This window comes from Hemicordylus capensis, chromosome 6 (assembly GCF_027244095.1).
Source record: "Hemicordylus capensis ecotype Gifberg chromosome 6, rHemCap1.1.pri, whole genome shotgun sequence".
NCBI lineage: Eukaryota > Metazoa > Chordata > Lepidosauria > Squamata > Cordylidae > Hemicordylus > Hemicordylus capensis.
In genome coordinates this window covers 58,222,086-58,246,252 of record NC_069662.1, presented here as the reverse complement: position 1 = coordinate 58,246,252, position 24,167 = coordinate 58,222,086, and the positions used below count along the sequence as shown (strand labels likewise).

Sequence of the window (24,167 nt, the reverse complement as noted above, 5' to 3'; positions counted from 1 at the left end):
GAAAATTAAGGCCCACAAATCTGCCAGTTTGCTAAGCACTAGCTGTCCCACCCTCCCAAAAGAGCCACCCGCAGTCCCAACCATTCCCCAGGAGCCTAGGGCACCTCCTCACCAATTGTGACTCCTGACGATGTTTGGAAGCCCTCTTCTGCAGTTGGAGGAGAAGCCAGAGTTGGAGGAGGAGCCGAAGTTGGCTCAACACGGTTCCTCCTCTTGAAGAAGCTCCGTCTGGGGGGCTTCCCCTTGGAGTCACGTGTGGGGGAGGTCTGAAAGAGCTGCCTGCAGCACTGGCAGACCCTTCGCAGCCTAGAAGAGAGCAGGGAGAAGGTGAGAAAGAGACCCTTAGGCAGACATTTGGAGGAGAGGGGGCCAATGGGACAGGGAAGGATTGCAGAACAGAAGGAGGGCAGCAATACAGGTAGCCCAATAGGCTTCCAGGTATTGCACCGTCTTCTTTCTGGCTGAGGAATTACGTAGAGACAGCTGCCAAAATGCATTGGTGCAGAGACCTTTGGAACACTGTGTGCTGTTCTGCTCAACCCAACGCACCAAGCTTATGTTAGTGCTTGGAAAGGTATAGGAAAGGACCATGAAAGAGCTCAGGGGTGCAGCTCCTTCCCGGAAGGGAAGAGGTGGAGGCAACTGGGACCTTTTCATTTAGAAAGAAGAAAAGAAGGGGGGGCATGACAGAGGTTCACCCTCTCTTCACATCGTACATCATGTTTGGGATGGGTTTTGGGACTATGCTGCCACAAGATGAAGTGAAGGCCAGTGTCCTAGCCAGGAGTCACTTTTCACTTGCAACTAATACAGTTGTGCCGGCTGAATTGGCGCTGCTAGAGACACCCTGCTGCTGGACTAGGAAGTGGCGATGACACTGCTGCTGGGTGTGGACTGCACACTAGAAGTAGGCACTCCCCCAAAAGGCTGAGCAGTCCTAGGCCTCCAAAGGTGTGTGACAGACCCAACATGAAGAGTAGCACACTTCAGTAACAAGGATTTATGATTAGATCAAAAGGAAAAGGTGTGTAATAAGAACAAGTGTCTTTTCATAAGACAGTCTGTAAGAGAGAGTTTTCATTCAGCATACTGATAACACCCTGCACCAAATCTCTGGAGGATCTCTCCCAGCGGTTTCATGTAGGTGTTAAAGTACTTTGGAGACAATATGGAGCCCTGAGGAACACCATAGGAAAGTTCAGATTGGAAAGAGCAACGGTCTCCAAGGGACCCCGTGTGGAATCTGCAAAGCAGTGCCTCCCACCCCCAAAGCCACCACTGCAAAGCAGTGCCTCCCACTCCCAACCCCCTCCGACACTCCATTACCAAAGATGATGATTTCAGTACGACAGCCGATATGCGTAAAGATGTGCTTTTTCGATTGGACTGTGTAACTGAACAGGCCAGGCTTGCAGCCTCTTGCAAACTCAAGAAGTGTTCTACCATATGGCCTGAAAGACTAGAACATAGGCAAATCCATGTGATCGATGAGCTTGGGGGAAATGGACTTACCGTATTTTATGGACTATAAGACTCACTTTTTCCCTCGAAAAATATCCGCCAAAATTCAGGTGCGCCTTATATGTTTTAACAGTTTAATATGTTAAAACTCTGAAAAATTGGATTAAAATTAAGGTGCGTCTTATAGTCCGTAGCGTCTTATAGTCCGTAAAATACGGTATTCAGGACTTTAAATTGGAGTCATGCAGAGAAGCTGCCACAAGGTGTCAGTGTTGCATACTTAATCAAGGGGTGAGACCCAGCTTTTCTGCATGCCAGACACAGACAGAGTCACAGCGTCCTTTGGAGCTAATACATTCTGATGTCATAGGAACATAGGAAGCTGCCATATACGGAGTCAGACCATAGGTCTATCTAGCTCAGTATTGTCTACACAGACTGGTAGTGACTTCTGCAAGGTTGCAGGCAGGAATCTCTCTCAGCCCTATCTTGGAGAAGCCAGGGAGGGGACTTGGAACCTTCTGCTCTTCCCAGAGCGGCTCCATCCCCTAAGGGGAAGATCTTACAGTGCTATTCTCCCATTCATATGCAACCAGGGCGGACCCCAACCTTGCAGAAGCCGCTGCCAGTCTGTGCAGACAATACTGAGCTAGATGGACCTATGGTCTGACTCAGTCTATGGCAGCTTCCTATGTGTTCCTAAGTACTTGCATAGCAGATTGCCAGCTAAAGCAATAGACAAGACACCATTTTGCTTGGGCACAAAGCCTCTCTAAACCATGTCAAAATGTTGGGATCAAAGGCTTCTGCATAGGTCCCAAAGGCCAAGAGAACCAAACTCAATCACAAATGCGAACTGGGAGTGTTGGCTGGATATGCGCCTGGCCAAAAGGGATAGAGAATCCTTGATCCTACAAGTGGAGAGGTCAGGATCTACAAGGTGGTGTCATTTGATGAGAGACAAGGGCCAACTAGAGGTGATGTACCAGAACTTGTGCCAGAGATCCAGGTGAAAGAGGAACCACGTGGGTGGAGTCTCATGATGCAAGAGCCAGACCGTGAATCCAAAGAATCTGTGCCACAAGCAGAAGGAGGTTCAGAAGGGGATACAGATTCAGAAGGGGCTGCACAGCCGGAGCCCGAACTGAGGCACTGCCAGAGCCCCAACAAAGGGGCTCCACCCAAAAGGTTCTCACTCGGGACCAAAGGAGGAGAGCTACAAGAACCCACCACATGGCCAGAGAAAGAAAAGATGCCAGCTGACAAAAGGTGAGGAAATGCAGCATTCGAAGAAATTGACACCCTGCACAAAAATGAGACTTGAAGACTTGAGTCAATCCCCGCAGGAAGAAAGACTGCGGGATGCAAGTGGGTCTTGAAAGTCAAGCAGGATGCAGAAGGGGAGGCAGAGCACTACAAGGCGAGGCAAGTAGCCAAGGGATACTCCCAGAACTATGCTGAGGACTACAATGAGACCTTTGCACCACTTGTGACAGACACTTCAATTAGGACACTGCTCAGCGTGGCAGCAGCCAGAAAGATGCAAGTTGAACACATGGATGTAAAGACTGCCTTTCCTCATGGGGAAATCGAGGAAGACTTCTACATGCAACAGCCACCAGGCTATGAGCTACCTAGAAAGAAGGGCCTTTGTGCAAACTAGAAAGGAGCATCTATGGCTTCGAAACAAGCAGCCAGAGCGTGGAATGAGAAATGAAATCAACTGCTACTTTAGGAAAGGTTCTCGTAAGGAAAAGCTGACCCCTGCCTATCTTCAAGAAAAGCTTTGCCATATATGGGCAAAACTTAAGTACCCCCAAATATACCTAGGATACCAATAGGGCTGGCTCATTATTAGAGAATAGCAACTCAGGCTTGTATTGTGCCAGCTCAGATGCAGCTCTTTGATTAGAACATTGAAGTCCACTCCCCTCTTCCACAATCAAGCGTGATTTCAGTGCATGACAAGCAACACCAAACAGCTTGGGATGTCCCATGTGCAGCCCGGCTTGCTCTGTACAGGCCTCTGCTACGGGGGAAACTTGTCTCAGGCTAGTTAGATGGTCATGGACATGTTCCAAAGCACAGCTTGGGGCACTCCCTTCTTCTTTGTCTGCTCCGCTCCAGCTGGTGCCCTTCCTGATCGGGCAGGCAGGTGGGCGGGGGACTCTAGTCAGACCTGGCCAGGAAGAGAGGGAGCAAGGCAAAGCTGTTATGGAATCCTACTTACTTTGCAAAGAAGTCTTTCCTCATCTTCTCCCCCATTTCCCTCCCTGTCTAACTATTCCCCCCTGACTAACTATCCCTCCTTTTGCTAAAAGCTGACTGTCCCTCCCTCCCCCGCTAGACCCCTCCCAAAACCACAACAAACAAACAAACAAACAAACAAACAACAAACAACAAAATAACAAACACTAACACTAACACTGAATAAATAAATAAATTGATAAATAAATGAATGGATGAATAAATAGATGGATAAATAGATGGATGGATGGATAGATAGATAGATAGATAGATAGATAGATAGATTTGACAGAAACAGAAACGGACTCTCTACACTCTCTTTCCTCGCTATCTCTCCAACTCCTCTCCACCTCGCCTCCTCCCTCCTCGCCTAACTCACCCACAAAGAGCAGCTGAGCCCTGGAGGTGTCATGAAAGAGGATGTGTCATAAGCCTCAACAATGGCCATTGGTCCTCTTGCATAGACAGTGCTAGGCATCCATTCACACAGACAGACACTGAGACACACAACAGGAAGAGACAGACTGAGCCTGCACCACACACACACACACACACACACACACCCAATTCCCCCCCTGCATACATAGTTATCAATCAATATGTTGTGTTGGCAGCCAGTTCATTGCTATTCTGATGGTTTTTGGTTTTTTGTCATCAGCCAGCATCAACAATGACCACAATCAAGATGAACATAAGATGATAATAATTCATTCCTTTCATTATAAAAAATCATTAAATTATTTTCTCCATGTAAACCAAGCCCCCCCCCACACATGATTTCTGGTAACATTTTCAATAAAATTAATTCATTTAGCATTCATCAATCATTTTGTTCTCCCTTTGTTACCTCTTTTTTTCCTTCTGCATAATTTTGAGGGTTGGTTTTAACATGGGGTTTTAAAGAAAAAATTATTTACATGTTTATTTACATACAAGTATTTACAATATTTACACTGCATTAGAACGTATACCCACTGCTGCCACTGAGTCTAGTACTATTTGGGCTGTGCTACTTTTGGGGTGTGTGCCGTACCCACGACAGGTCCCCAAATGCTGACAGGTGGAGAGATAAGGGCCTGTGCTGGTCAGCATTGGGTTTCTTTTTAGGTGGGCGTGGGCATTGTAAACGTCTGGACAGTCGCAGCACTACAACTACTACTACCAATGCATCTCTGTGTGGGCACACTACACGTTGCGACTGGCTGGCACAGCTCAGCATCTGGCACGTCAGCTCAGCTAGAGGTGGATGTGGGGAGGGGAGGGATAAGCACAGAGGTCGAGCCAGGCAGGTGACCAACCATAGGGCAACCCACGGCAATCACTCGCCCGGCTCAAACTCCAGCTTGGGGTAGCCCAACAGGGGGAGGTTCACTTTAAGGAAGACCAGCTGCTCCACCAGACCAGGGTCCAAGCGGGAGCGAGAGGGTGTCACCACGTCCCCGGCACGTGAAAACACCCGCTCGCTCTGGAAACTGGTTGGGGGGCAGGAGAGGAGGCGCACAGCCACCACCGCCAGGTCCGGCCAGACTTGGTGGCAGCTCGCCCAGAACTGTGCGCAGTCCACCCTGTCTTCCTCCACAGGCTCCTCCAAGTACTGCGCAACGCATTGCTCAGCACTGGAGGGGGGCCTGGCAGGTCGAGCCTCCCGCATACCAGGCGTGGCGCCATAGCAGAACCGCTGAAACCACTGGGAGGATCTCGAGTCGGTAGCAACTGGCTGCTGCGATGGCGCCGCCTGGGATGCCGCGCTGCTGGACTGGGAAGAGGAAGGGGAAGGGGAAGCTGACGCCGGCTGGCTGCCCATGCTGCTGCTGGGTGCAGGTTGGGTGGCTGCCCCCACACCACTACCAACATCCTGGTCTCTGCGGGCCCTAGCGTCTTCCTCCTCCCTAACCTTCTCTACCAGGATGCCTCTCCACCTGGGCAATTTGTTGGCACTCACAGCATTGCCCTTGAGGGCTGGGTGACAGAGACAAGCGAGGACATACTCCTCCCTCTCTCCCAGCACCCCAATGAGCCACCTGTCAACCCCAGACTTCAGCCTCCCAGCCAGAGCACGACCCTCTGGCGTGGTCAGAGAAATCTGGAGTTCACCCATCAGCTTCTCCAGACCCATAGCTGTGGGCAGCGCCTGGCTCAAGGGAGTGGTGTCGGCACACAAGCCCTTCCTGGCAAATTGGAAGGGCTGGAGTGCTGACACCGCCTCGGACATCTGCTTCCACTCTGCGTTCGAGAGGTCGCAGACATCCAAGGACTCGTCCCTCGCCAGGGCGACAAGGGCTCTCTCCTGCTCCAACAGGCGCTGGAACAGGAGGAAGATGGAGTTCCACCGCGTCTCAACATCCGAAGGGATGAGATGGTGAGGAAGCCCAAGGTCATCCTGCTTGTGGAGAAGCAGTCTCCTGGACTTCTCGCTGAAGTGGAAGTGGGTGGCCAGCTTGCGGGACTTATCCACAAGCGTGGCCGTGGCAGCAACAGCAACTGGGACGGGGCGGCCCACCCTCTCCTGGGACGCCTTCAGCTCCTTAAGGCCGAGGGCGTCCCTGACGGTCAGATGGAACGTCTGTGCCATACACCGTATGTTCACACAGTCCATGAACGTCTCGACAGCGGCGGTAACGTTGGCTCCATTGTCGGTGACAATGAAGCCGCGGGAGAAGTGTGGACACCCGCCAATCCACTCCTCTATCTGGCGGTCGAGTACGGCCGCCACCTCCTCCCCGGTGTGCCTCGTGTCCATCGTCTCCACGTGCAGGACGGCCCTCCTGTGCCGTAGTGCAGCGAGAGCTGCGTCGGACCCGGAAGCATCGCCCGAGGAGGTCCCCTCACTCTCCGGTCCCCACCAGTGGGCAGTGAGGGCCAGGAAAGCAGCGTGCATCCCACTGACACTGGTCCAGAGGTCAGTCGTGAAATGCATGCTTGTCCCAGCCGGAGCTGCACGCAGCTCGGCTGACACGAGCTCCCTGCACTGGCGGTACAGGGAGGGGACCACGTTCCGGCTGAACGTGGTCCTTGAGGGGATGACGTATTCGGGCACCAGGTATTGGAGAATCCGGCGGAGGCCGTTGTTCTCGACCACCTGAAACGGCTGGTCATCGGTGGAAATCATCTCCCCTATGAGGCAGGTGAGGTGATGATGGCCCACGCGAACAATACGCTGGCTGCCCGACAACTGCGTCCACTGCAGGACTGGCAGTGTAGCCTGCCTGCTGGCTGGCACACTGCCGCTGCCCGCCCTAGTGGCAGATGCACAAGGCGCACTAGCACTGCCAGCCTGTCCCCTGAGACCTGGGTGGTGATGCTCTATGTGTCTACACATAGGCGTCGTACTCAGGTGCGCAGGGTCCCTTCCATGGCTGACAAGCATCCTGCAGTGGACAAAGCGGGCGTGGAATGGGGCATCTTGAGGGACCTCAAAATGCACCCATACACCACTGCCCTTGGCCTCCTGCGCCCTGGGCACTGTCCTAGGCCATTTTTCTCTGGGTGGCTGCAGTCCTGGGGGGAGCGGCCGCCGCTGCCTGCCCACTGTTGCCACCCAACCCGCCCCTTCCGCCCTCCACAGCGGAGGAAGGGCCCGGCTCAACTGGCATCGGAGAGGCAGGCCTCTCCTCCACCACCTCGCCAGACCGCTCCCCACCAGAGTGTTGGGCTTCATGAGGGGGGGCCCCACTGACCGGCAAAAGGATAGGGGGAAGGGGCCCCTGAGGGAGGGAGAACCTGGCTATATCCTCACCGCCCTCTACCTGCTCTTCCATCTCCACAGTCTCCTCCACCACAATGACTGGTGGTACCGCAGCAGCACCTGGTGCCGCCGAGGAGGGACCCGCCACAGCCCTAGTCCGAGTGAGCATGCCCGTGCCACGATTGCCGGCAGTAGTTGGGGGGAAACGAATCCTGCGCACCAAACTCGGAGCTGTGGCAAAGAATTCTCCAATGGGGACGACCGGGGTGTCCTCAGGCTCCCCGCTTCCTCTCCGTCTCTGAGTTTCCGCTGGCTCACCCTGCTCCTGGCCTCTCCCACGTCCTCTGCCTGGTGGCAACCTAGGGCGAGCCCTGCCCGCCACACGGCGCTCAGACATTATTTCTTATCTGGGAGGAGGGAGGGAGACTTTAAGAGTAAGGCCAGGAAGGGGCAAAAAAATAATTTGGAGGGGGTTGAAAGGGGCCAAAAAACCACAATTGATTTTGAGCTCATGGGGCGGGGGGTGGGCTGTTTTGAAAAAGTAAGCCAATTGGGGGGGAAAGGAATGGAAGACTTTTTGATGGGGGGAAGCCAATTGAATTGAGGGGGAGAGGGTGACCTTTTAAAATTTGGGAGTCAAGCCAATTGGGGAGATGGGCCTGGGAGGTTTTTTAAAAAATTGGGGATTAAAGGGTGGAGTAGTTGTGGTGTGGGTGGCAAGTTTTTTTTTTAATTTTGGGGGAGAGTGGATGGGGGGAGGGCACAGCACCTACCGGGGGGGGGGGGAGGGACGCAGTCAAAGCTTGGGCACCTGCAGATCAAAGGAGGAAACCCTTATTTAGTGAACTGAAACACACAGTGTGGTATGGTTCTGGGGGGTGGTTTTCAAGTAATGCTCCTGTGGGGGGAGCATCAACCTCAATGCAGCCTATTTAGTGACTTTAAATTGCACACAACCAAAACCAGAACCCAGTCACACCTGCACAGAAGTTGAACCCACACTGTGACTCTGCCCGTCACACTGTGACTCTGCCCACACTGTGACTCACCCACACTGTGACTCTGCCCACCATGGCAAGCAAGCAGCAGCAAACACTTGATGGCAGCATGGATGGAACATCATCATCATATATGTGTATTGGCACAGCAGCCATGTAGTAGCAGCAAGCATCAGAGCAGAACCCATGACCCCACTCTGCCCCACCCAGAGGCCAGGAAACTCTCTGGCATGGCATTGGCACACAGCATGTAGTGGCAGCATCGGAACCCATGACCCCACTCTGCCCCACCCAGAGGCCAGGAAACTCTCTGGCATGGCATTGGCCCAGCATGTAGTGGCAGCATCGGAACCCATGATCCCACTCTGCCCCAGAGGCCAGGAAACACTGTGGAAGGCACCTGTTCAAAGACCAACTGCAAGATGCATGCAATGCAACGCAGCACACAGCAGCAATTTCTTCATTGAGCAAGAAGACACAAGTTACAACAGTACATCTCCTCTCCAAGGGTCCATCCCTCCTCCCCACACACAAATGTATTTCAAAATAGGGGTGTCCCTATTTAAAACCGCCAACTAGGGAGGGAAAGGGGGCAACAAAAGGTGCACAATTGCACACGCACTAACCCCTCTTCTTCCGGTCCTTCTCCTGCCGCTCACTGCTGGTCACAGATGCGCCGCCAGCAGCCAGCCACCCCTGGGCTGGGACACAACAGGGCGGCCGCACGAGGCACAGGCAGCCAGGGTAGGTCAACGATGGAGGGGCAGAAGTGAGGAGACAGACAACACTATTTGTGTCGCTCAACTCACCCCCAAGCAGAGACAAATGAAATGAACAACTTTCAAAAGAAAAAAAACCGATGGCGGGGACCTCCAGGTGAGGTTGGAGGTAGGCTACTGTGTGGCTGCAGCTGTGGGAGGAAGAAGAAGTGAAGGGATGATTAGAGAGAAAGAGAGAGAGAGAGGAAGAAGAGAGGAGGAGGAGCCCGGGGAGCTGTAATGTAGCAGCAGGGAGGGGGGATTCGGGTGTGGGAGGACAACAGCAGCAGCGGTCCCAAGAGGAGAGACCAGAGGGTGTTTGGGGGGGGTGGGGTGTGTTTCAGGGGGTCTGGGGTATGTAGCAGGGAGTCAGGGGGCAAGAGGGGGAGAGACCAGAGGGTGTTTGGTGGGTGGGGTGTGTTTCAGGGGGTCTGAGGTATGTAGCAGGGAGTCGGGGGGGGCAAGAGGGGGAGAGACCAGAGGGCAGGGTGTGTTTTGGGGGGATTAGTGTGCGTCAAGGGGGCAGTATCTGGGTGGGAGGGGGCAGGGCAGGAGTGGAGGAGGTGGCAGTGGGGGGAGTGGGTTTCTGGAGGCTAGGGAGTAGGGAAGCTAGGAGCAGGACCACACAGAGGGGAACAATCAATGAATCAAACCAAACCAATCAATATGAAAAAAAGTCCAAAAAAGAAAACCTGGGACCAAACTGGGCAGAAAGTCTGGGGGTTGGGGGGGGAGGAACCAACAACAACCAGCAGGGAGGAAGGGAGTGGGACACACACAGCAAAACCAGAACCAAAAGAAGCTAATTTCACAACAAAATCCAAAGGAAGACAGGACTCAACAGGCAGCAGCAGCAGGGAAGATGGGGAACACTCAGTCTGGGTGGGAGGGGACAGGGCAGGAGTGGAGGAGGTGGCGGTGGGGGGAGTGGGTTTCTGGATGGGAGGGAGGAGGGAAGCTAGGAGCAGGACCACACACAGAGGGGAACAATCAAATTTGAATCAAAACAATCTATATGCAAAGTTAAAAAAAGGAAACCTTGGACAAAAGGCAGCCAGAAATTCTCGGGGGGGGGGGGCAACAACTACCAGGGAGGGACTGGGGAGTGGGTGGGACACACACAGCGAGCAAAACCAAAACCAGAAGAACCTAATTCCACAACAAAATCCAAAGGAATGCAAGACTCAACAGGCAGCAGCACCAGCGAGGAGGGAAACAATCTTATCTGGGTGGGAGGGAGGGAGGGGGGAAGCTAGGAGCAGGTCCAGAGGGGAACAAATTAACAATCAAAATCAGAACCCAAGGAATCAATTGAAGCAATAATATAAACTAAATCCTCAGAAACAGAACTCAAGCAGCCAGCAATAACAATGGCAGAAGTTATTAATTAAAAACCAAAAGCAGCAAATATATAAATTTACACAGAAGCAATAAACAATCAAATTGAATGAAAGTCAGTGGAACAAAAGTCAGGCAAGAAGGCACAAAAACAGCAAAGCAATGCAGAAGATGGGTGGGGGTGGGGGGGAGCGCAAGCCAAAACTTTGGGAGGAATGAGTGAGGGAGAGAGAGAAAGGGTAAAGGGAGAAGAGAACAGAAGAAAACACAAGAGGAAAAGTTGGGAAAAGTTGAGGGAAAAGTAAAGAGGTAACTTTGGACAGATGAGACAGACACAGAGGGCAGATGGACAAAAGGTGGCACACAACAACACACAGAGAGAGCAGAGAGACAGACACACACAAATATGACACACAGTCAGGGACTCACAGCAGACACCAGCAGCAAAAGAGCAAGGTCTCAGAGATGATCCCACAACTGCAGCCAAGAGAAGTTTCTAGGCAAGAGGCTTGGGTTTATATAGGTTTGAAATTCCCTCCTTTGGAAGCCCCCACCTTTGCACTCCCCCCACGGCCAACAGGGTGCCAGCTCTCAACAGTGCAACAGCCAAGCAGCCTACCAGACCAAAGGACTCATTCTGGCCAATCAAAGGATCAACAGCGCAGCCAATACAATGCCTGAAAATAGCGTCACAAAATGGATGCCAGGACCAAAAGTTTCAGGAATGAGCCACAAAATGGAGGACACACACCAAACTTCACAGAGACACTGAAAACAGTCCATAGAAGCCTCTGGCACTCCCGAACCGGTTCGGAAAATCCAAACCGGCTCAGATCCGAACCGGCTTGGATTAGGTCCGGATCGGTCTCAAAAGGGCCCGATTTGGTCCGGGATCGAACCGCCGAATCTGAACCGGTTCAGAACGAACCAGTTCAGATCCGAACCGAACCGCACATCCCTAGAGGCGACTTGCCATCCAGAAATGCATGGTGATGAAGGCCAAGGGCAGCAAATTGTGGGCTAAGGCATTCTTAATCCCGATGGGATGGCTCCCCCATGAGGCAAGGTGAGGTGACAGCCTCAGGTGGCACTTATACCGTAGGGTGGCAAGTGTAGGCACCCTGCCCCTCTGCAGGTGTAGTCTCATCTGCCTGCTACCACCGCCTCCCACCAGCTCCTCTACACTCTGTCACCCTCCTTTTGTGTGTCCTCCCATTTATCCTGGCTCCACTCCTGATGCAGACAGTGGTCTCTACCTCTTCTCCATTGCCCAGCTGCCTTATCTTTTATTTATTTATTTTATTTATTTTTACATTTATATCCCGCTCTTCCTCCAAGCAGCTCAGCATGGTGTACATGCTGATTTTTATCCTCACAACAACCTTGCGAGGTAGTTTAGGATACATGAGAGATACATGACAGGCCCAGAGTCACCCACTGAGTTTCATGGTGGAATGGGGATTCAAACTCGGGTCTTCCTGGTCCTAGTCCAACACTCTAAACACTACACTATGTTGGCTCTTCTGGGCATGTCACTGTTTTAAATTGCAAGTCAGGAGTGGAGACAGAGAAAATGGTGCTTCTAGCATAGGGTGGTGGCCTCTCCTCATTGCTTCTGCTTTGCTAGATACAGTAGCTGCTTCTCTCCCTCCACCCCCATCAGCAGGGGAGACTTGTGCATAAGAAGAAGAGAACAAGAAGGAAACTGATCCAGCTACTCGAGCAAGAGAAGCAGTGGCAATAAAGAGTTGGAAGCCTACTCTGTGAAGAGCAGACACAGCCTGAGGAGGTGAGCAAGCTTTTCTAAACAGAACAACTAGCCTTCCCCCGTTCAAACTAACAGGAGGTGGGGAGATTTTGAGTGGCTGGTTTAAGGGATAAATCCTAATCTCTCTGTGTGTGATTTGCCAGAGCTAGCATTTGCCAAGGCTAGCAAACTCCAATGTTTTTGTTTGTCCCTGCCTGGAGGGGGCGGAGTCAGCTAGGACTGTGGGTGGCCCCACTTTCCTTTGACATTCCTTTGACCAACCTTCTGTGTCTCAGTTGGAAGTCTACTCTCTACATAAGAGGTGAAGGCCCAAGAACATAGCGAACAGAGCATAGTGAACAGGGATAGCAAACAGGACACTGGAGTTTTGCAGGAGGCTAGCGGAAAGTGTGCGGGGGAGCCTGGAACAAGCCCCTGTGATCACAAGGAGCCCGGTGGAGAAGAGAATGTAAGTATAAATCTCTTCATCATATTCTTGAGAAAGGCTGTTTGGACAGTTACATAGCCAACCATTACAGCTGAGACCTGAGAGCCAGCGTGGTGTAGTGGTTAGAGTGCTGGACTAGGACTGGGGAGACCCGAGTTCAAATCCCCATACAGCCATGATACTAGCTGGGTGACTCTGGGCCAGTCACTTCTCTCTCAACCTAACCTACTTCACAGGGTTGTTGTGAGAAGAAACTCAAGTATGTAGTACACCACTCTGGGCTCCTTGGAGGAAGAGCGGGATATAAATGTAAATAAATAAATAAATAAACTATCTCTAAATACTGTAAACAGACAACAAAACCAGTATGAAGATAGAAAGTCAGCAGGGGAGGGGGCACTTCCCAGTGTATTGCACAGAGTGCCACATGTATGACTATTTGCCCCATGGGCAGAAGTCATGGGTGTGTGCTCGGTGCAATGAGCTCCTGGCTCTCAGGGAACAAATTTGTTCCCTTGAGACCAAGGTGCTGAATCTGGAGAAGGTCAGAGAGACGGAGAGGCATGCGGACGAGACTTTCAGGGATGTGGTAGAGGCATCCCACTCCAGGGCTGATAGCTCCTCTGCTGTCAGGGAGAATGAAGGTCTCTGGCAAGGAAGACATTGGTCTGAGGAAGAGGGAAATGCTCCTTTAGGAGGGAACCCTTCATTGGAAGATGAGCTCATATCCTCTCGCACAGGGGATACTCCTCCGGGGGCGGGGGCCTCCTTGTAGTGGGTGATTCAATCTTTAGCGGTATAGGGAGATGGGGTTGTGACTGTGTGTTGACTGCACGGTGACTTGCCTGCCCGGTGCGAAGGTTGCGGACATCACGCAGCGCCTAGATAAGCTGTTAGGCAGTGGAGAGTTTCAGAGTATAGGTGCTTATATGCCAATGCCAGAAGCCTCCAAGCCAAGATGGGTGAGCTGGAGTGCTTGGTTGCTAATGCAGAAATATATATAATGGGCATAACAGAACCGTGAGAATCAGTGGGACATTATTATCCCTGGATATAAACTCTATAGAAAGGACAGGAAAATGATGAGTATGGTGAAAAGAAAACTGAAAGGGAAAATCAGGAGAGTCACTTCCCTCCAGAATCCATGGAGTTTGCTCAAAACCACAAATACTAGAAGCCCAGTTAGACTGTATACCCAAAAGGAGGAAAGGTACCACTAAGTCCAGGAGGATGCCAGCATGGCTAACAGGTTTATTATTATTATTATTATTATTATTATTATTATGATTATGATTATGATTATGATTATGATTATGATTATGATTATGATTATTAATTACATTTATATCCCGCTCTTCCTCCAAGGAGCCCAGAGTGGTGTACTACATACTTGAGTTTCTCTTTCACAACAACCCTGTGAAGTAGGTTAGGCTGAGAGAGAAGTGACTGGCCCAGAGTCACCCAGCTAGTTTCATGGCTGAATGGGGATATGAACCCGGGTCTCAGTCCTAGTCCAGCGCTCTAACCACTACACCACACTGGCTCTGGTGCTGGCTCCACCCAGCTACCGTCATGGAAGCCATAAAAGGGAACAAGACTTCCTTCTGAAATTGGACGGCCTGTCCAAACGAAGAGGACAGAAAGGAACACAAACTCTGGCAAAAGAACTGCAAGGTGACAATAAGGGAGGCAAAAAGAGAGTTTAAGGAACATTTAGCTAAAAGTATCAAGAGGAACAGCAAAAACTTCTTTAAATACATCAGAAGCAGGAAACCTTGTGTCCTATCTAGTTGGACTCTGGATTGTAAGCCTGAGATCAGGGCATGTGTCTTCTTTTTGCTGCATGTAGGACACCAAATAGCTGTTATGGACTCTTTAGAAAGACAAAGATAAAAATCATCATTGAATTCCAAATCTTTAATAAAGGTGAGGAATGTTACAAAATAATAAGCAAAAGGATTTTACTTTTAAATATTCATTTGTTAAAACTTGGCCTTCTTAACTTGTCTGTTTCAGAGAATGAGAAAGTGGCAGTGGAGTATAGCTCTCCCCAGGAAGACCCCATTGACTGTTTAACAGAAGAGGAACTCAAAGTTCTCATCCAGGTAAATTGAAGCCTAATCTCATGTATTCGCAGATGAGCCTCATGTTGCTATGATCTAGCAAGCTCAGCTCTTGAACATCTTCGCTTGATGAGTTGGAAGGAGTGACTAGGGAATGAGCATTCTCTCTCCTTTGAATGCATGGACCTTTCAATTAAATGAGCTACCTGTATGTTTATGTCAGGTGCTTAGACCAAGGACGGACAGGTTCCTCAGGGGCAGGTAGACTGAAGATAGCCGGAGCTAGTTGGGCTGAATGTGAGATGCTTGGAGCCACAGAGAGAGGACTCCCTGGTCTCCTGCTGTCAGATCCTGGTGAAATGTGAGTTAACCACAGTGGTTGGACCAGAATTGCCTAGGAAATCGACATTCTCAAAACCAGCTTCACAGGGCTCAGCAATCTCAGTTCACCAGGATTATGAGGATGAAGCCCCCAATTTCCTTCCTCCTCAGAACAAGCCTGGCCCAGGAGCCTTTGTAAGAGACCAGGGGTCTCACTTGACCCACTTTGAGGCAGGGAAGCCACAGAGGCAAAGAGCCCCCTACACAGGCTTGGACTTCTGAGATTTGAATGGATGACATTTTGTTCTCAGTCTGTGAAATCTGAGTAACCCAGATGTAGTTCAGACTCCACAGAGTTATAAGCCCTTTCTTTTCTCCCCAGGTGACTGACTTGTCACTCTCACAGCCAAACCCTGAAGGAGAAGAAGAGGTCTTGTCTGAGGAGTCCATGTACTGGGGTGGGGGGGGGCATATTTTACACCTGTGCTCAGTTTTCCTCTCTGTGCTTTGAAAGGGCACCTGCCCCTTCCTAAGCACTTTATATTATCTGGAAGCTGGTTCTATTGTGTTAAGTGGATTGGGGTGAAAATTTTATGAAATGATACTTCCCTAGCAGATGGCTTAACGTATTTATGTAAATGAAGCTTGGGTTTTCCCTCCCACTCCCCAATTATTCTGTTTTTCTAATAAATGTCTTACTAAAAAGAAAATCAGTTGTGTTTCTTCCATTTAAATGTGAGTTTTCTTTCGATATTGGCCTGGTTATAAGCTAAACGAAATGATGCTGAGTGGACATTTCATGTTTTTGGTTTTGTTGTGTGTTAAGGTTTCTAATCTTAACCAAGTTCCAGTAATATTGTTTCAGTGGTTAACATGCCTGTAGAGATTGAGTTACTATAGAAATCAAATTAATAATGATGATGATGATGATGATGATGATAAATAAAAATTAATATGATAGAGCTGGGAGAGGTCAAACATCCAGGCAATCCAATCTAATCTCCAATTGTAAGGCAACCACACTAATCACTTTATGCAATCCAGATCCCTGTATGTCAGTCAACAAGTGTTAGTTTCACATTCAGTTCTCTGCAGAGCAAACAGCTCCAAATAGCTCAAGCCCATCAGCTGATTCTCTGTGCATTTGGGCCTCCATTGTTGCCATGGCAGTTCTGTGATGCTCGGAGTTCTGATAAAATGATGTCGCCACTGAGGAACACTCAGACTGTGCAGACACCGGTTTATGTCCAACCGACGTCAGCTATCAAAAAAGGCACGAAATGGCACAACTTGTACAAGTGTCACAAGTGCCACAAATGGCAGAAATGGATATGCTCTATAGTATGGGCCCTGCTGCCAGTGTCCCAACTGTTCATTTTGTTTTAATGATCTTTTTGCAGTTATTTATGCGAGTTGGGCACCACAGCCATAAGTTGGGTGCAGCAGCCATAGGGAATTGTTCAAACCCATGCCATATCACAATGGAAGTCCTCAAACTTTGGAGAGTCACCAGTCCTTCTGGACTCCACCGTGTGCCCGTTCCCAAAGCGATGTCCTTTTTGTGAGTACTTAAACCCCACTTCCAGAACTCTGAGGATAGAACCCTTTTAGGAAGAGCATTTCATTAGGAGTGATGTAGGTGGGATAAGATATTGCTTATTTCGAGGTAGCTTGGCTGATGCCTTTTAAAAAAAAATTAATACCCCTCTTTTCTGCCAAAGGAAGCAGAGCAGTTTACACCTAAATAACAACAATTTCAAAAAGGAAAGAAATGGGAATCGCAGGATAAATGGTATGAACCACAAAAACAGCCATAGATGGGGAAGGGGAGCCAAAGGGCTGGGGGAAACAGGGAGCCCAGTGCTCTGTTTACAAGGGGAAAACTGACCGAATGCCTAAATCGAGGGGTTCCCACCCTTGGGACCCCAGATGTTGTCTCCCATCGTCCCCAGGCCACCATGGTGAAGGCCATTATGGCCAACACAATGGAGTTGTAGTCAAACAACATCTAGAGACCTAAGGGTGGAAACTCTTGGCACAGATGACCTTCCTCAAGAGGAATCCAGGGGCTGTTAGAGGCTGGTGGAAACACATAAGACGCACAGAAGCACAAAGACAAACTTGGTCTGACACTTGGGAATCACCACTTGAAGGCATCCCACTTAGGAATATCTATTTCAACTTCATTCCCTTGTCCCCGTCCGTTCCCCCCCCCCCCCCCAGGGATTCAACAGGGAATTCCATTGGAAAACAAAGCTGGACTGTTGGGAGAGCTCCTTTTATGTTCTCAACAATTTTGTACGTTACCCATGATAAATTTGGCTAAACCTAAGATGGTAGATAGCTCAGAACTAATATTTTCTTGCCAGAATGCTGAGGAGATGACTAGATCTACATTTGCCAAGGAGATTGATACAGTTTTCAAAGCATGGGCAACACAGAGAGTTTGAGCTTGGGGTGGGGGAGACATTTGGTAATACAATAAGAATGAATGCAGAATATACTGAAATCTCTTTTGTCGTTTTGATTAGATATACAGGTGAAACTCGAAAAATTAGAATATCGTGCAAAAGTTCATTAATTTCAGTAATGCAAATTAAAAGGTGAAACTGATATATGAGATAGACGCATTACATGCAAAGTGAGATAAGTCAAGCCTTAATTTGTTATAATTGTGATGATCATGGCGTACAGCTCATGAGAACCCCAAATCCACAATCCCAGAAAATTAGAATATTACATGAAACCAATAAAACAAGGATTGTCAATAGAACAATATCGGACCTCTGAAAAGTATAAGCATGCATATGTATTCAGTACTTGGTTTGGGCCCCTTTTGCAGCAATTACTGCCTCAATGCGGCGTGGCATGGATGCTATCAGCCTGTGGCACTGCTGAGGTGTTATGGAAGACCAGGATGCTGCAATAGCGGCCTTCAGCTCTTCTGCATTGTTTGGTCTCATGTCTCTCATCCTTCTCTTGGCAATGCCCCATAGATTCTCTATGGGGTTCAGGTCAGGCGAGTTTGTTGGCCAATCAAGCACAGTAATCCCATGGTCATTGAACCAGGTTTTGGTACTTTGGGCAGTGTGTGCAGGTGCCAAGTCCTGTTGGAAAATGAAGTCAGCATCCCCATACAGCTCGTCTGCGGAAGGAAGCATGAAGTGCTCCAAAATCTCCTGATAGACGGCTGCGTTGACCCTGGACTTAATGAAGCACAGTGGACCAACACCAGCAGATGACATGTCTCCCCAAATCAACACAGACTGTGGAAACTTCACACTGGACTTCAAGCATCTTGCATTGTGTGCCTCTCCATTCTTCCTCCAGACTCTGGGTCCTTGGTTTCCAAATGAGATGCAAAAGTTGCTCTCATCAGAAAAGAGGACTTTGGACCACTGAGCAACAGACCAGTTCTTTTTTTCTCGAGCCCAGGTAAGACGCTTCTGACGTTGTTTGTTGTTCAGGAGCGGCTTGACAAGAGGAATTCGACATTTGAAGCCCATGTCCAGGATCCGTCTGTGTGTGGTGGCTCTTGATGCACTAACTCCAGCCTCAGTCCACTCCTTGTGAAAGTCCCCAACACTTTTGAATGGCCTTTTCCTGACAATCCTCTCCAGGCTGCGGTCATCCCTGCTGCTTGTGCACCTTTTTCTTCCACACTTTCCCCTTCCACATAACTTTCGATTAATGTGCTTTGATACAGCACTTTGGGAACATCCAACTTCTTTTGCAATTACCTTTTGAGGCTTTCCCTCCTTATGGAGGGTGTCAATGATGGTTTTCTGCACAACTGTCAAGTCAGCAGTCTTTCCCATGATTGTGATTCCTAATGAACCAGACTGAGAGACCATTTAAAGGCTCAGGAACCCTTTGCAGGTGTTATGGATTGATTAGCTGATTGGAGTGGGACACCTGGAACCTACTGTTGAACCTTTTCACAATATTCTAATTTTCTGGGATTGTGGATTTGGGGTTTTCATGAGCTGTACGCCATGATCATCACAATTATAACAAATTAAGGCTTGACTTATCTCGCTTTGCATGTAATGCGTCTATCTCATATATCAGTTTCACCTTTTAATTTGCATTACTGAAATTAATGAACTTTTGCACGATATTCTAATTTTTCGAGTTTCACCTGTCCATTCAGAATGGGGAAGGGGGTAGGGACTTCAAGATGAGATGGAGAAGCTTAAATCTCAGATTTTGTGTGGGGTGTTATTATGTAAGCATGCAATTTCCAAGACCCCAAATATATGGATGGGTCGTAAAGATTTGTCATCACAATTCAGCAAAGGAGATTGATACCTGTAAGCAGCCTTCTGCATGCGTCATTGACATGGAAGGAGGTGTGCATTCACACTGTGGCACTCCTTCAGGCTGGATATTGAACTGGCTAGATCCCTTTTGTCGTCTGTGAAAGGGGATGCACATCTCTGTCCAGACTTGTTGCTCATGACTGCAGCTGGACTGGAATTTGAGTGCAGGTGAAAGTATCATGCTTATGCCCAATCCCTTAAGACAGAAAGAGAGGCTGTGATCCTGTATGTGTGATGGTCTCAAACTTTCCTCCACCTCTCCAGGTCTTTCAATGGCAACAGTTTGAGCAAACTTCAGGAGGGCTCACTTTCACGTACGGATCGGTAAGTACTCATTTCAGGGAGTACTGTGATTGCTGACTCTCTGGGTCAAAACTGCGCACCCATATGTAATTTCCTTCCCAGAGTAAATGGCGGCAGGGCAGATTTTTGTCAGCATAGGGGGCATGGGCTAAGCCCCCTCCCTCACTGTGGTCTTGATCCAGATCAGGACACAGCTATTTCAGATGTCCTGATAAGGTTCTTATCTAACCTAGTCTGGCACTCGGTCGAGTCTTGCAGTAAAGTGGCTAATATGTTGACTCTACTTATGGAGACCAAAGATGGCCAACTGGAACTGTTGCCAGTTCCCAGGGCAATTTTTACGTGGCCTTACAATATTTTCATCATGATAAAAGGTTTGCTGACAGTTTCCTGCATAACGAAAATAACAATCTTTTCAACTCATAAGAAACAGAACTCTTCTATGCAATTACATCTGTCTCTGATCTTGGATGTAGCATGTCTAGAACACATTAGTAGCTGACATACTGCACAAGGTGATATGTGCTTTGCCGTGTAATGTTTGAGCAGTTTCACAAGAGCACTGCTTCACTAAATGCAAGAATTGTGCAAACAGGGTTGTGCAATTGACAACCATTCTTTCCACTTTGTGCAACTACCTTTGTGCAGTTCTTGTGTGCATGAATGTTACATTGCCAAGCGTTATGTTGCAACATTGTGTCTGAATGCATCGGTTTCATATCTAGGGAGCCTTTTCTGCTAGATGACACCAGCTTTATTTTGGAGCCTGCCCACTCATGATGGGATCAGGTTGTGCAGGAAAATATACTCCAACTTTCATATTTTTCCCGGCCATACTGACCACCACCTGGGGAATAGATTGGCCCTTGAGAAGACAGAAGTTGGCCCCTTCCAGTTTAGACAGGGCAATCCTGCATTGTAGAACTCTGGATTTCCATCTAGAAAATGCAGCTCTGGCACAAACGAACTGTTTGACCTTGGGCAAGTTACTCTTGCCTTTGCTTTTCCTGCTAGTTAAAATGGACTCAGCAAATGGGATTGCCAGTGAGCCACCCTGACATGGTCATCATGAGGGTAAATGAGATTATACATACCATACCAATTATGAATGATTAACACTAAACTTCTTTGTGGGTGTAAACCAAACTGTCGCTTAGTGTGGATTTCTAGAATGAAATTGTATGGCTCTAGAACTTCAAACAAACAAAAACAAAACAAAAAACTATTAACGTTCCAGTCTTTCTTTCTTTTTAAAGTTTATTTAGAATTTTGTTCTATTGATTTCAGTGGAAATTCCAAATAAGGTATGGTTAAGATCTCAACCCAAACATAGATGATTACAGTTGCCAAGAACCAATTGAAGAATTGTGAGCTATTGGGGATGTCCTATATATGTTGGGGAGCTGGCTAATTGTGGGAGGCCGAGAGAGATTATTATCTCTTTTTCTCATCGCAACCTGAATTGCAGCCACTTCCCCTTAGTTCCTTTGTAATTGCTAACATCAGCCCTCCTGACAGTCAGGCATGCCTCGCTCTATTTGAAATCAGTGGGTCTAACTGTACTGCACATGATATCCGAGAGAGTGGCCAGCTTTCTTAGTGGCCCTTGCTCTTATGCCTTTAACAGTGCTTGCTCTGCTGACCTTGCAGGTAATGATATTTGTCTCCATGCCATTAAATGCTTCACCTGCTAATTTCTGCAGACCAAGCTGCTATTACGAGTATGAGAGGGGGCCAAGCAGTTTTTTTTCTTTCTGGTCAGTTGGCAGTGAGGATTTCAACACTACTGAGGTGTGCAAATCGTTTTATTTGGATGGAGGCTACAGAGCAGAATTGAAACAAACTCGGGGAGAATTACATTCTCACGCCAGGCTCCCAAGTTTCTAGCAATGCCTTGTTTGCTGAGCCTCAAAGCCAAACTGGACACCCATACATGCAGTTCTGAGCAGGAGCATGGAAGATCTGTTCAGTTGGGGGTTGTGTAGATTGTTGGAAGTTAAAGGACTTTGCGCTGTCTCTTTGTCTCAGACAGTGGAGGACAGACTAGTAAGTCAGAGGGCTAGAGCGTCAAGACATTGGTCATCCCTTCTCCACTGCTCTGACACTATCCCTTTGAAATGTAGATTGCTACTCTTAGGGACTAACTTCCTTTCTCTCTCTCTCTTCCCTACCTGCCCTTCTACCTTGCAACATGGCAAGCCTCTCTCCCTGTACCATGTGTGCAGAGAAGATGCAGAATCCATCTGCATCCAGCTAGATAGATAGATTAGAGATCTTAACTCCTCACTTTCCTATCTAGAATGGAGTTCCTTAATAAATGCCTTTTATATTGATTTGAAACTATGAATTGGCTCCAAGTTACTTTACTCTCAGCATACACGCATGCCTAACTAAATTTCTGCTGTGTTGTGCCTCTGTGCACTCTGCTCTAATGAGAAAGGGATTCTCTCACCACAGAGAATTTCCAACACAGTAGCGGCTCGTGAGCGGGCCGCGGGGGGCGGCGGGAGGCATCTTTAAGGGAAAAGAAAGTTGCTGCTTTCCTCGGCAGCATGCCTCCCAGCAGCCCCTGAGGCGGGGAATCACCGCCGCCACTCACCTGGCAGAAAGGGAGCCGAGCCCCGCCATTAGCCAGGTGAGTGGTGGTGACGATTCCCCGCTGCAGGGGCTGCTGGGAGGCACGCTGTGGAGCTAAGCAGCGACTTTCTTTCCCCTTAAAGATGCCTCCCGCCCCCCCCCCGCCCCCCCAAGCGGCGCTTCACGAGCCACTACTGGTAGATTCTTGACCTCTATTAAAGCTGACCAGTCCAGGCCAGTGGCAGTGGATGAGAAAAGACAAAACAGATGAGCTGAGTGAGAAAGGTGGAGTTGGACACACCTTTGTAGCCTCCGTAGTTTAATCATTGCTATGTGCTCTTTTAAACAGGGACTTGTCAAGTAATGCAATCCAGACCATTGAGATGAATTCACGTGAAGCTGTCCCGTTTGTGCAGCTTATGTAAGTCATTAAGCATAAAGACAAAAAATGGGGATGGGATGGGGGAGCACGGATGGATTAGGTTTCCACCCTGAGGCTCTGGGCCTCCATCTCCCAAGCTTCTGCCCTAGAAGCAGTTTGCCCCCCACAACCATTTCTAAAACGACGAGGGTTCTGGGGGTCAGGCCTGCTGCTAGGGGCCACTGTTTCTAGGTGTGGAAGCTTGGCCCATAATTCCCGGTCTGTATGGGGTTGGGTTACTCACTGCTGAGTGATGCTGTGTACTGTGCATGTGCTTCTTTATCACGATTTTACATTTTCCTGGACTGCGCTCAGAGTTCTAAAAGCAAGGCTGAGTCAGATCTCAGTCCTGGCATCTATTCTCATATGTGATGCCTTGTTTACAGAAATCTCTCTGCAAGAAGGCTCACTTGGTACCTGGTCTTGTGGTAGCAAGCATGACTTGTCCCCTTTAGCTAAGCAGGGTTGGGTATGAATGGGAGACTAGAAGTGTGTGCACTGTAAGATATTCCACTCAGGGGATGGAGCCGCTCTGGGAAGAGCAGAAGGTTCCAAGTTCCCACCCCGGCATCTCCAAGAGAGGGTTGCGAGAGATTCCTGCCTGCAACCTTGGAGAAGCCGCTGCCAGTCTGTGAAGACAATACTGAGCTAGATAGACCACTGGTCTGACTCAGTATATGGCAGCTTCCTATGTTCCTTGTCCTTTAGCCACCAGGCAAAGACCTTTATGTTTTCCAAGGCCTTTTGAAATAACAGCTGACTTGTTTTTAGCCTGCCTAGTTCTGAAATTTTATTTTATTTGTATATTTATATCTCGCTCTTTCCCTAAGAAGCCCAGAGCAGTATACATGGTAATGTTTATCCTCCCAACAACCCTGTGAGGTAGGTTAGACTGAGGGAAAAGTGACTGGCCCAGAATCACCCAGTGAGTTTCATGGCTGAACAGGGATTTGAACCCAGGTCCCTCCAGTCCGAGTCCAGGGCTTTAACCACTGCACTACACTGGCTCTCCCACTTCACTGCTTTAATCTTGTGGGTTTTTTTTTTTTCCCCTGCTGTGTTTAAATTGTTTTATTCATTGTAACTGCTGCCTTGAAAACATCTTTTTGTGGAAGATGTTATACATTTAACTAACGAACTACTCTTAGTGCCAGAGCTGAGCCCTGGGGAATGGGAAGTCATACCAAAGTGTTGCTGAGCATCTGTAGAAGGCAGGGCTTCCCGTGAGCCCAAGATTGCCAGAGTCCGAGAGCCTGGCTTCCAGGCCAGCTTAAACAATGGCCCTCTTCTTCATCTTAGAAATAGGCACTGGCGCTTCAGACAGGAGATGAATGAGCACGACTAGCTGAGGGAGTTAGGAAAGGGTCTTTGGACAGAAGAGTTGAGAAGGCCAGCTGCCCCACTGGAAAGGACACCACCCTCATACTTTGCTGCAGGGGCTTCATGTAGCAATTTGACCTCTACCATCAGACAGGAAT

At 48.9% G+C, this 24,167-nt stretch overlaps 1 protein-coding gene across 8 annotated transcripts in view; it reads left to right on the top strand.

Annotated features, from left to right (window-relative positions):
• The window catches only part of LOC128329916 (uncharacterized), a 481,088-nt gene that overhangs the window by 405,064 nt on the left and 51,857 nt on the right, over positions 1-24,167 (top strand). The window contains exons 1-3 of one of the 8 annotated variants that reach the window (XM_053261839.1): positions 16,292-16,627; positions 19,653-19,712; positions 22,618-22,689. The exons of the other annotated variants lie outside the window; for them this stretch is intronic. Of the exons in view, the coding sequence (XP_053117814.1) occupies positions 16,347-16,627; positions 19,653-19,712; positions 22,618-22,689 (413 nt within the window). The 5' untranslated portion in view covers positions 16,292-16,346. Of the gene's footprint in view, positions 1-16,291; positions 16,628-19,652; positions 19,713-22,617; positions 22,690-24,167 lie in introns of those variants that run through there. 8 annotated transcript variants of the gene reach the window in all.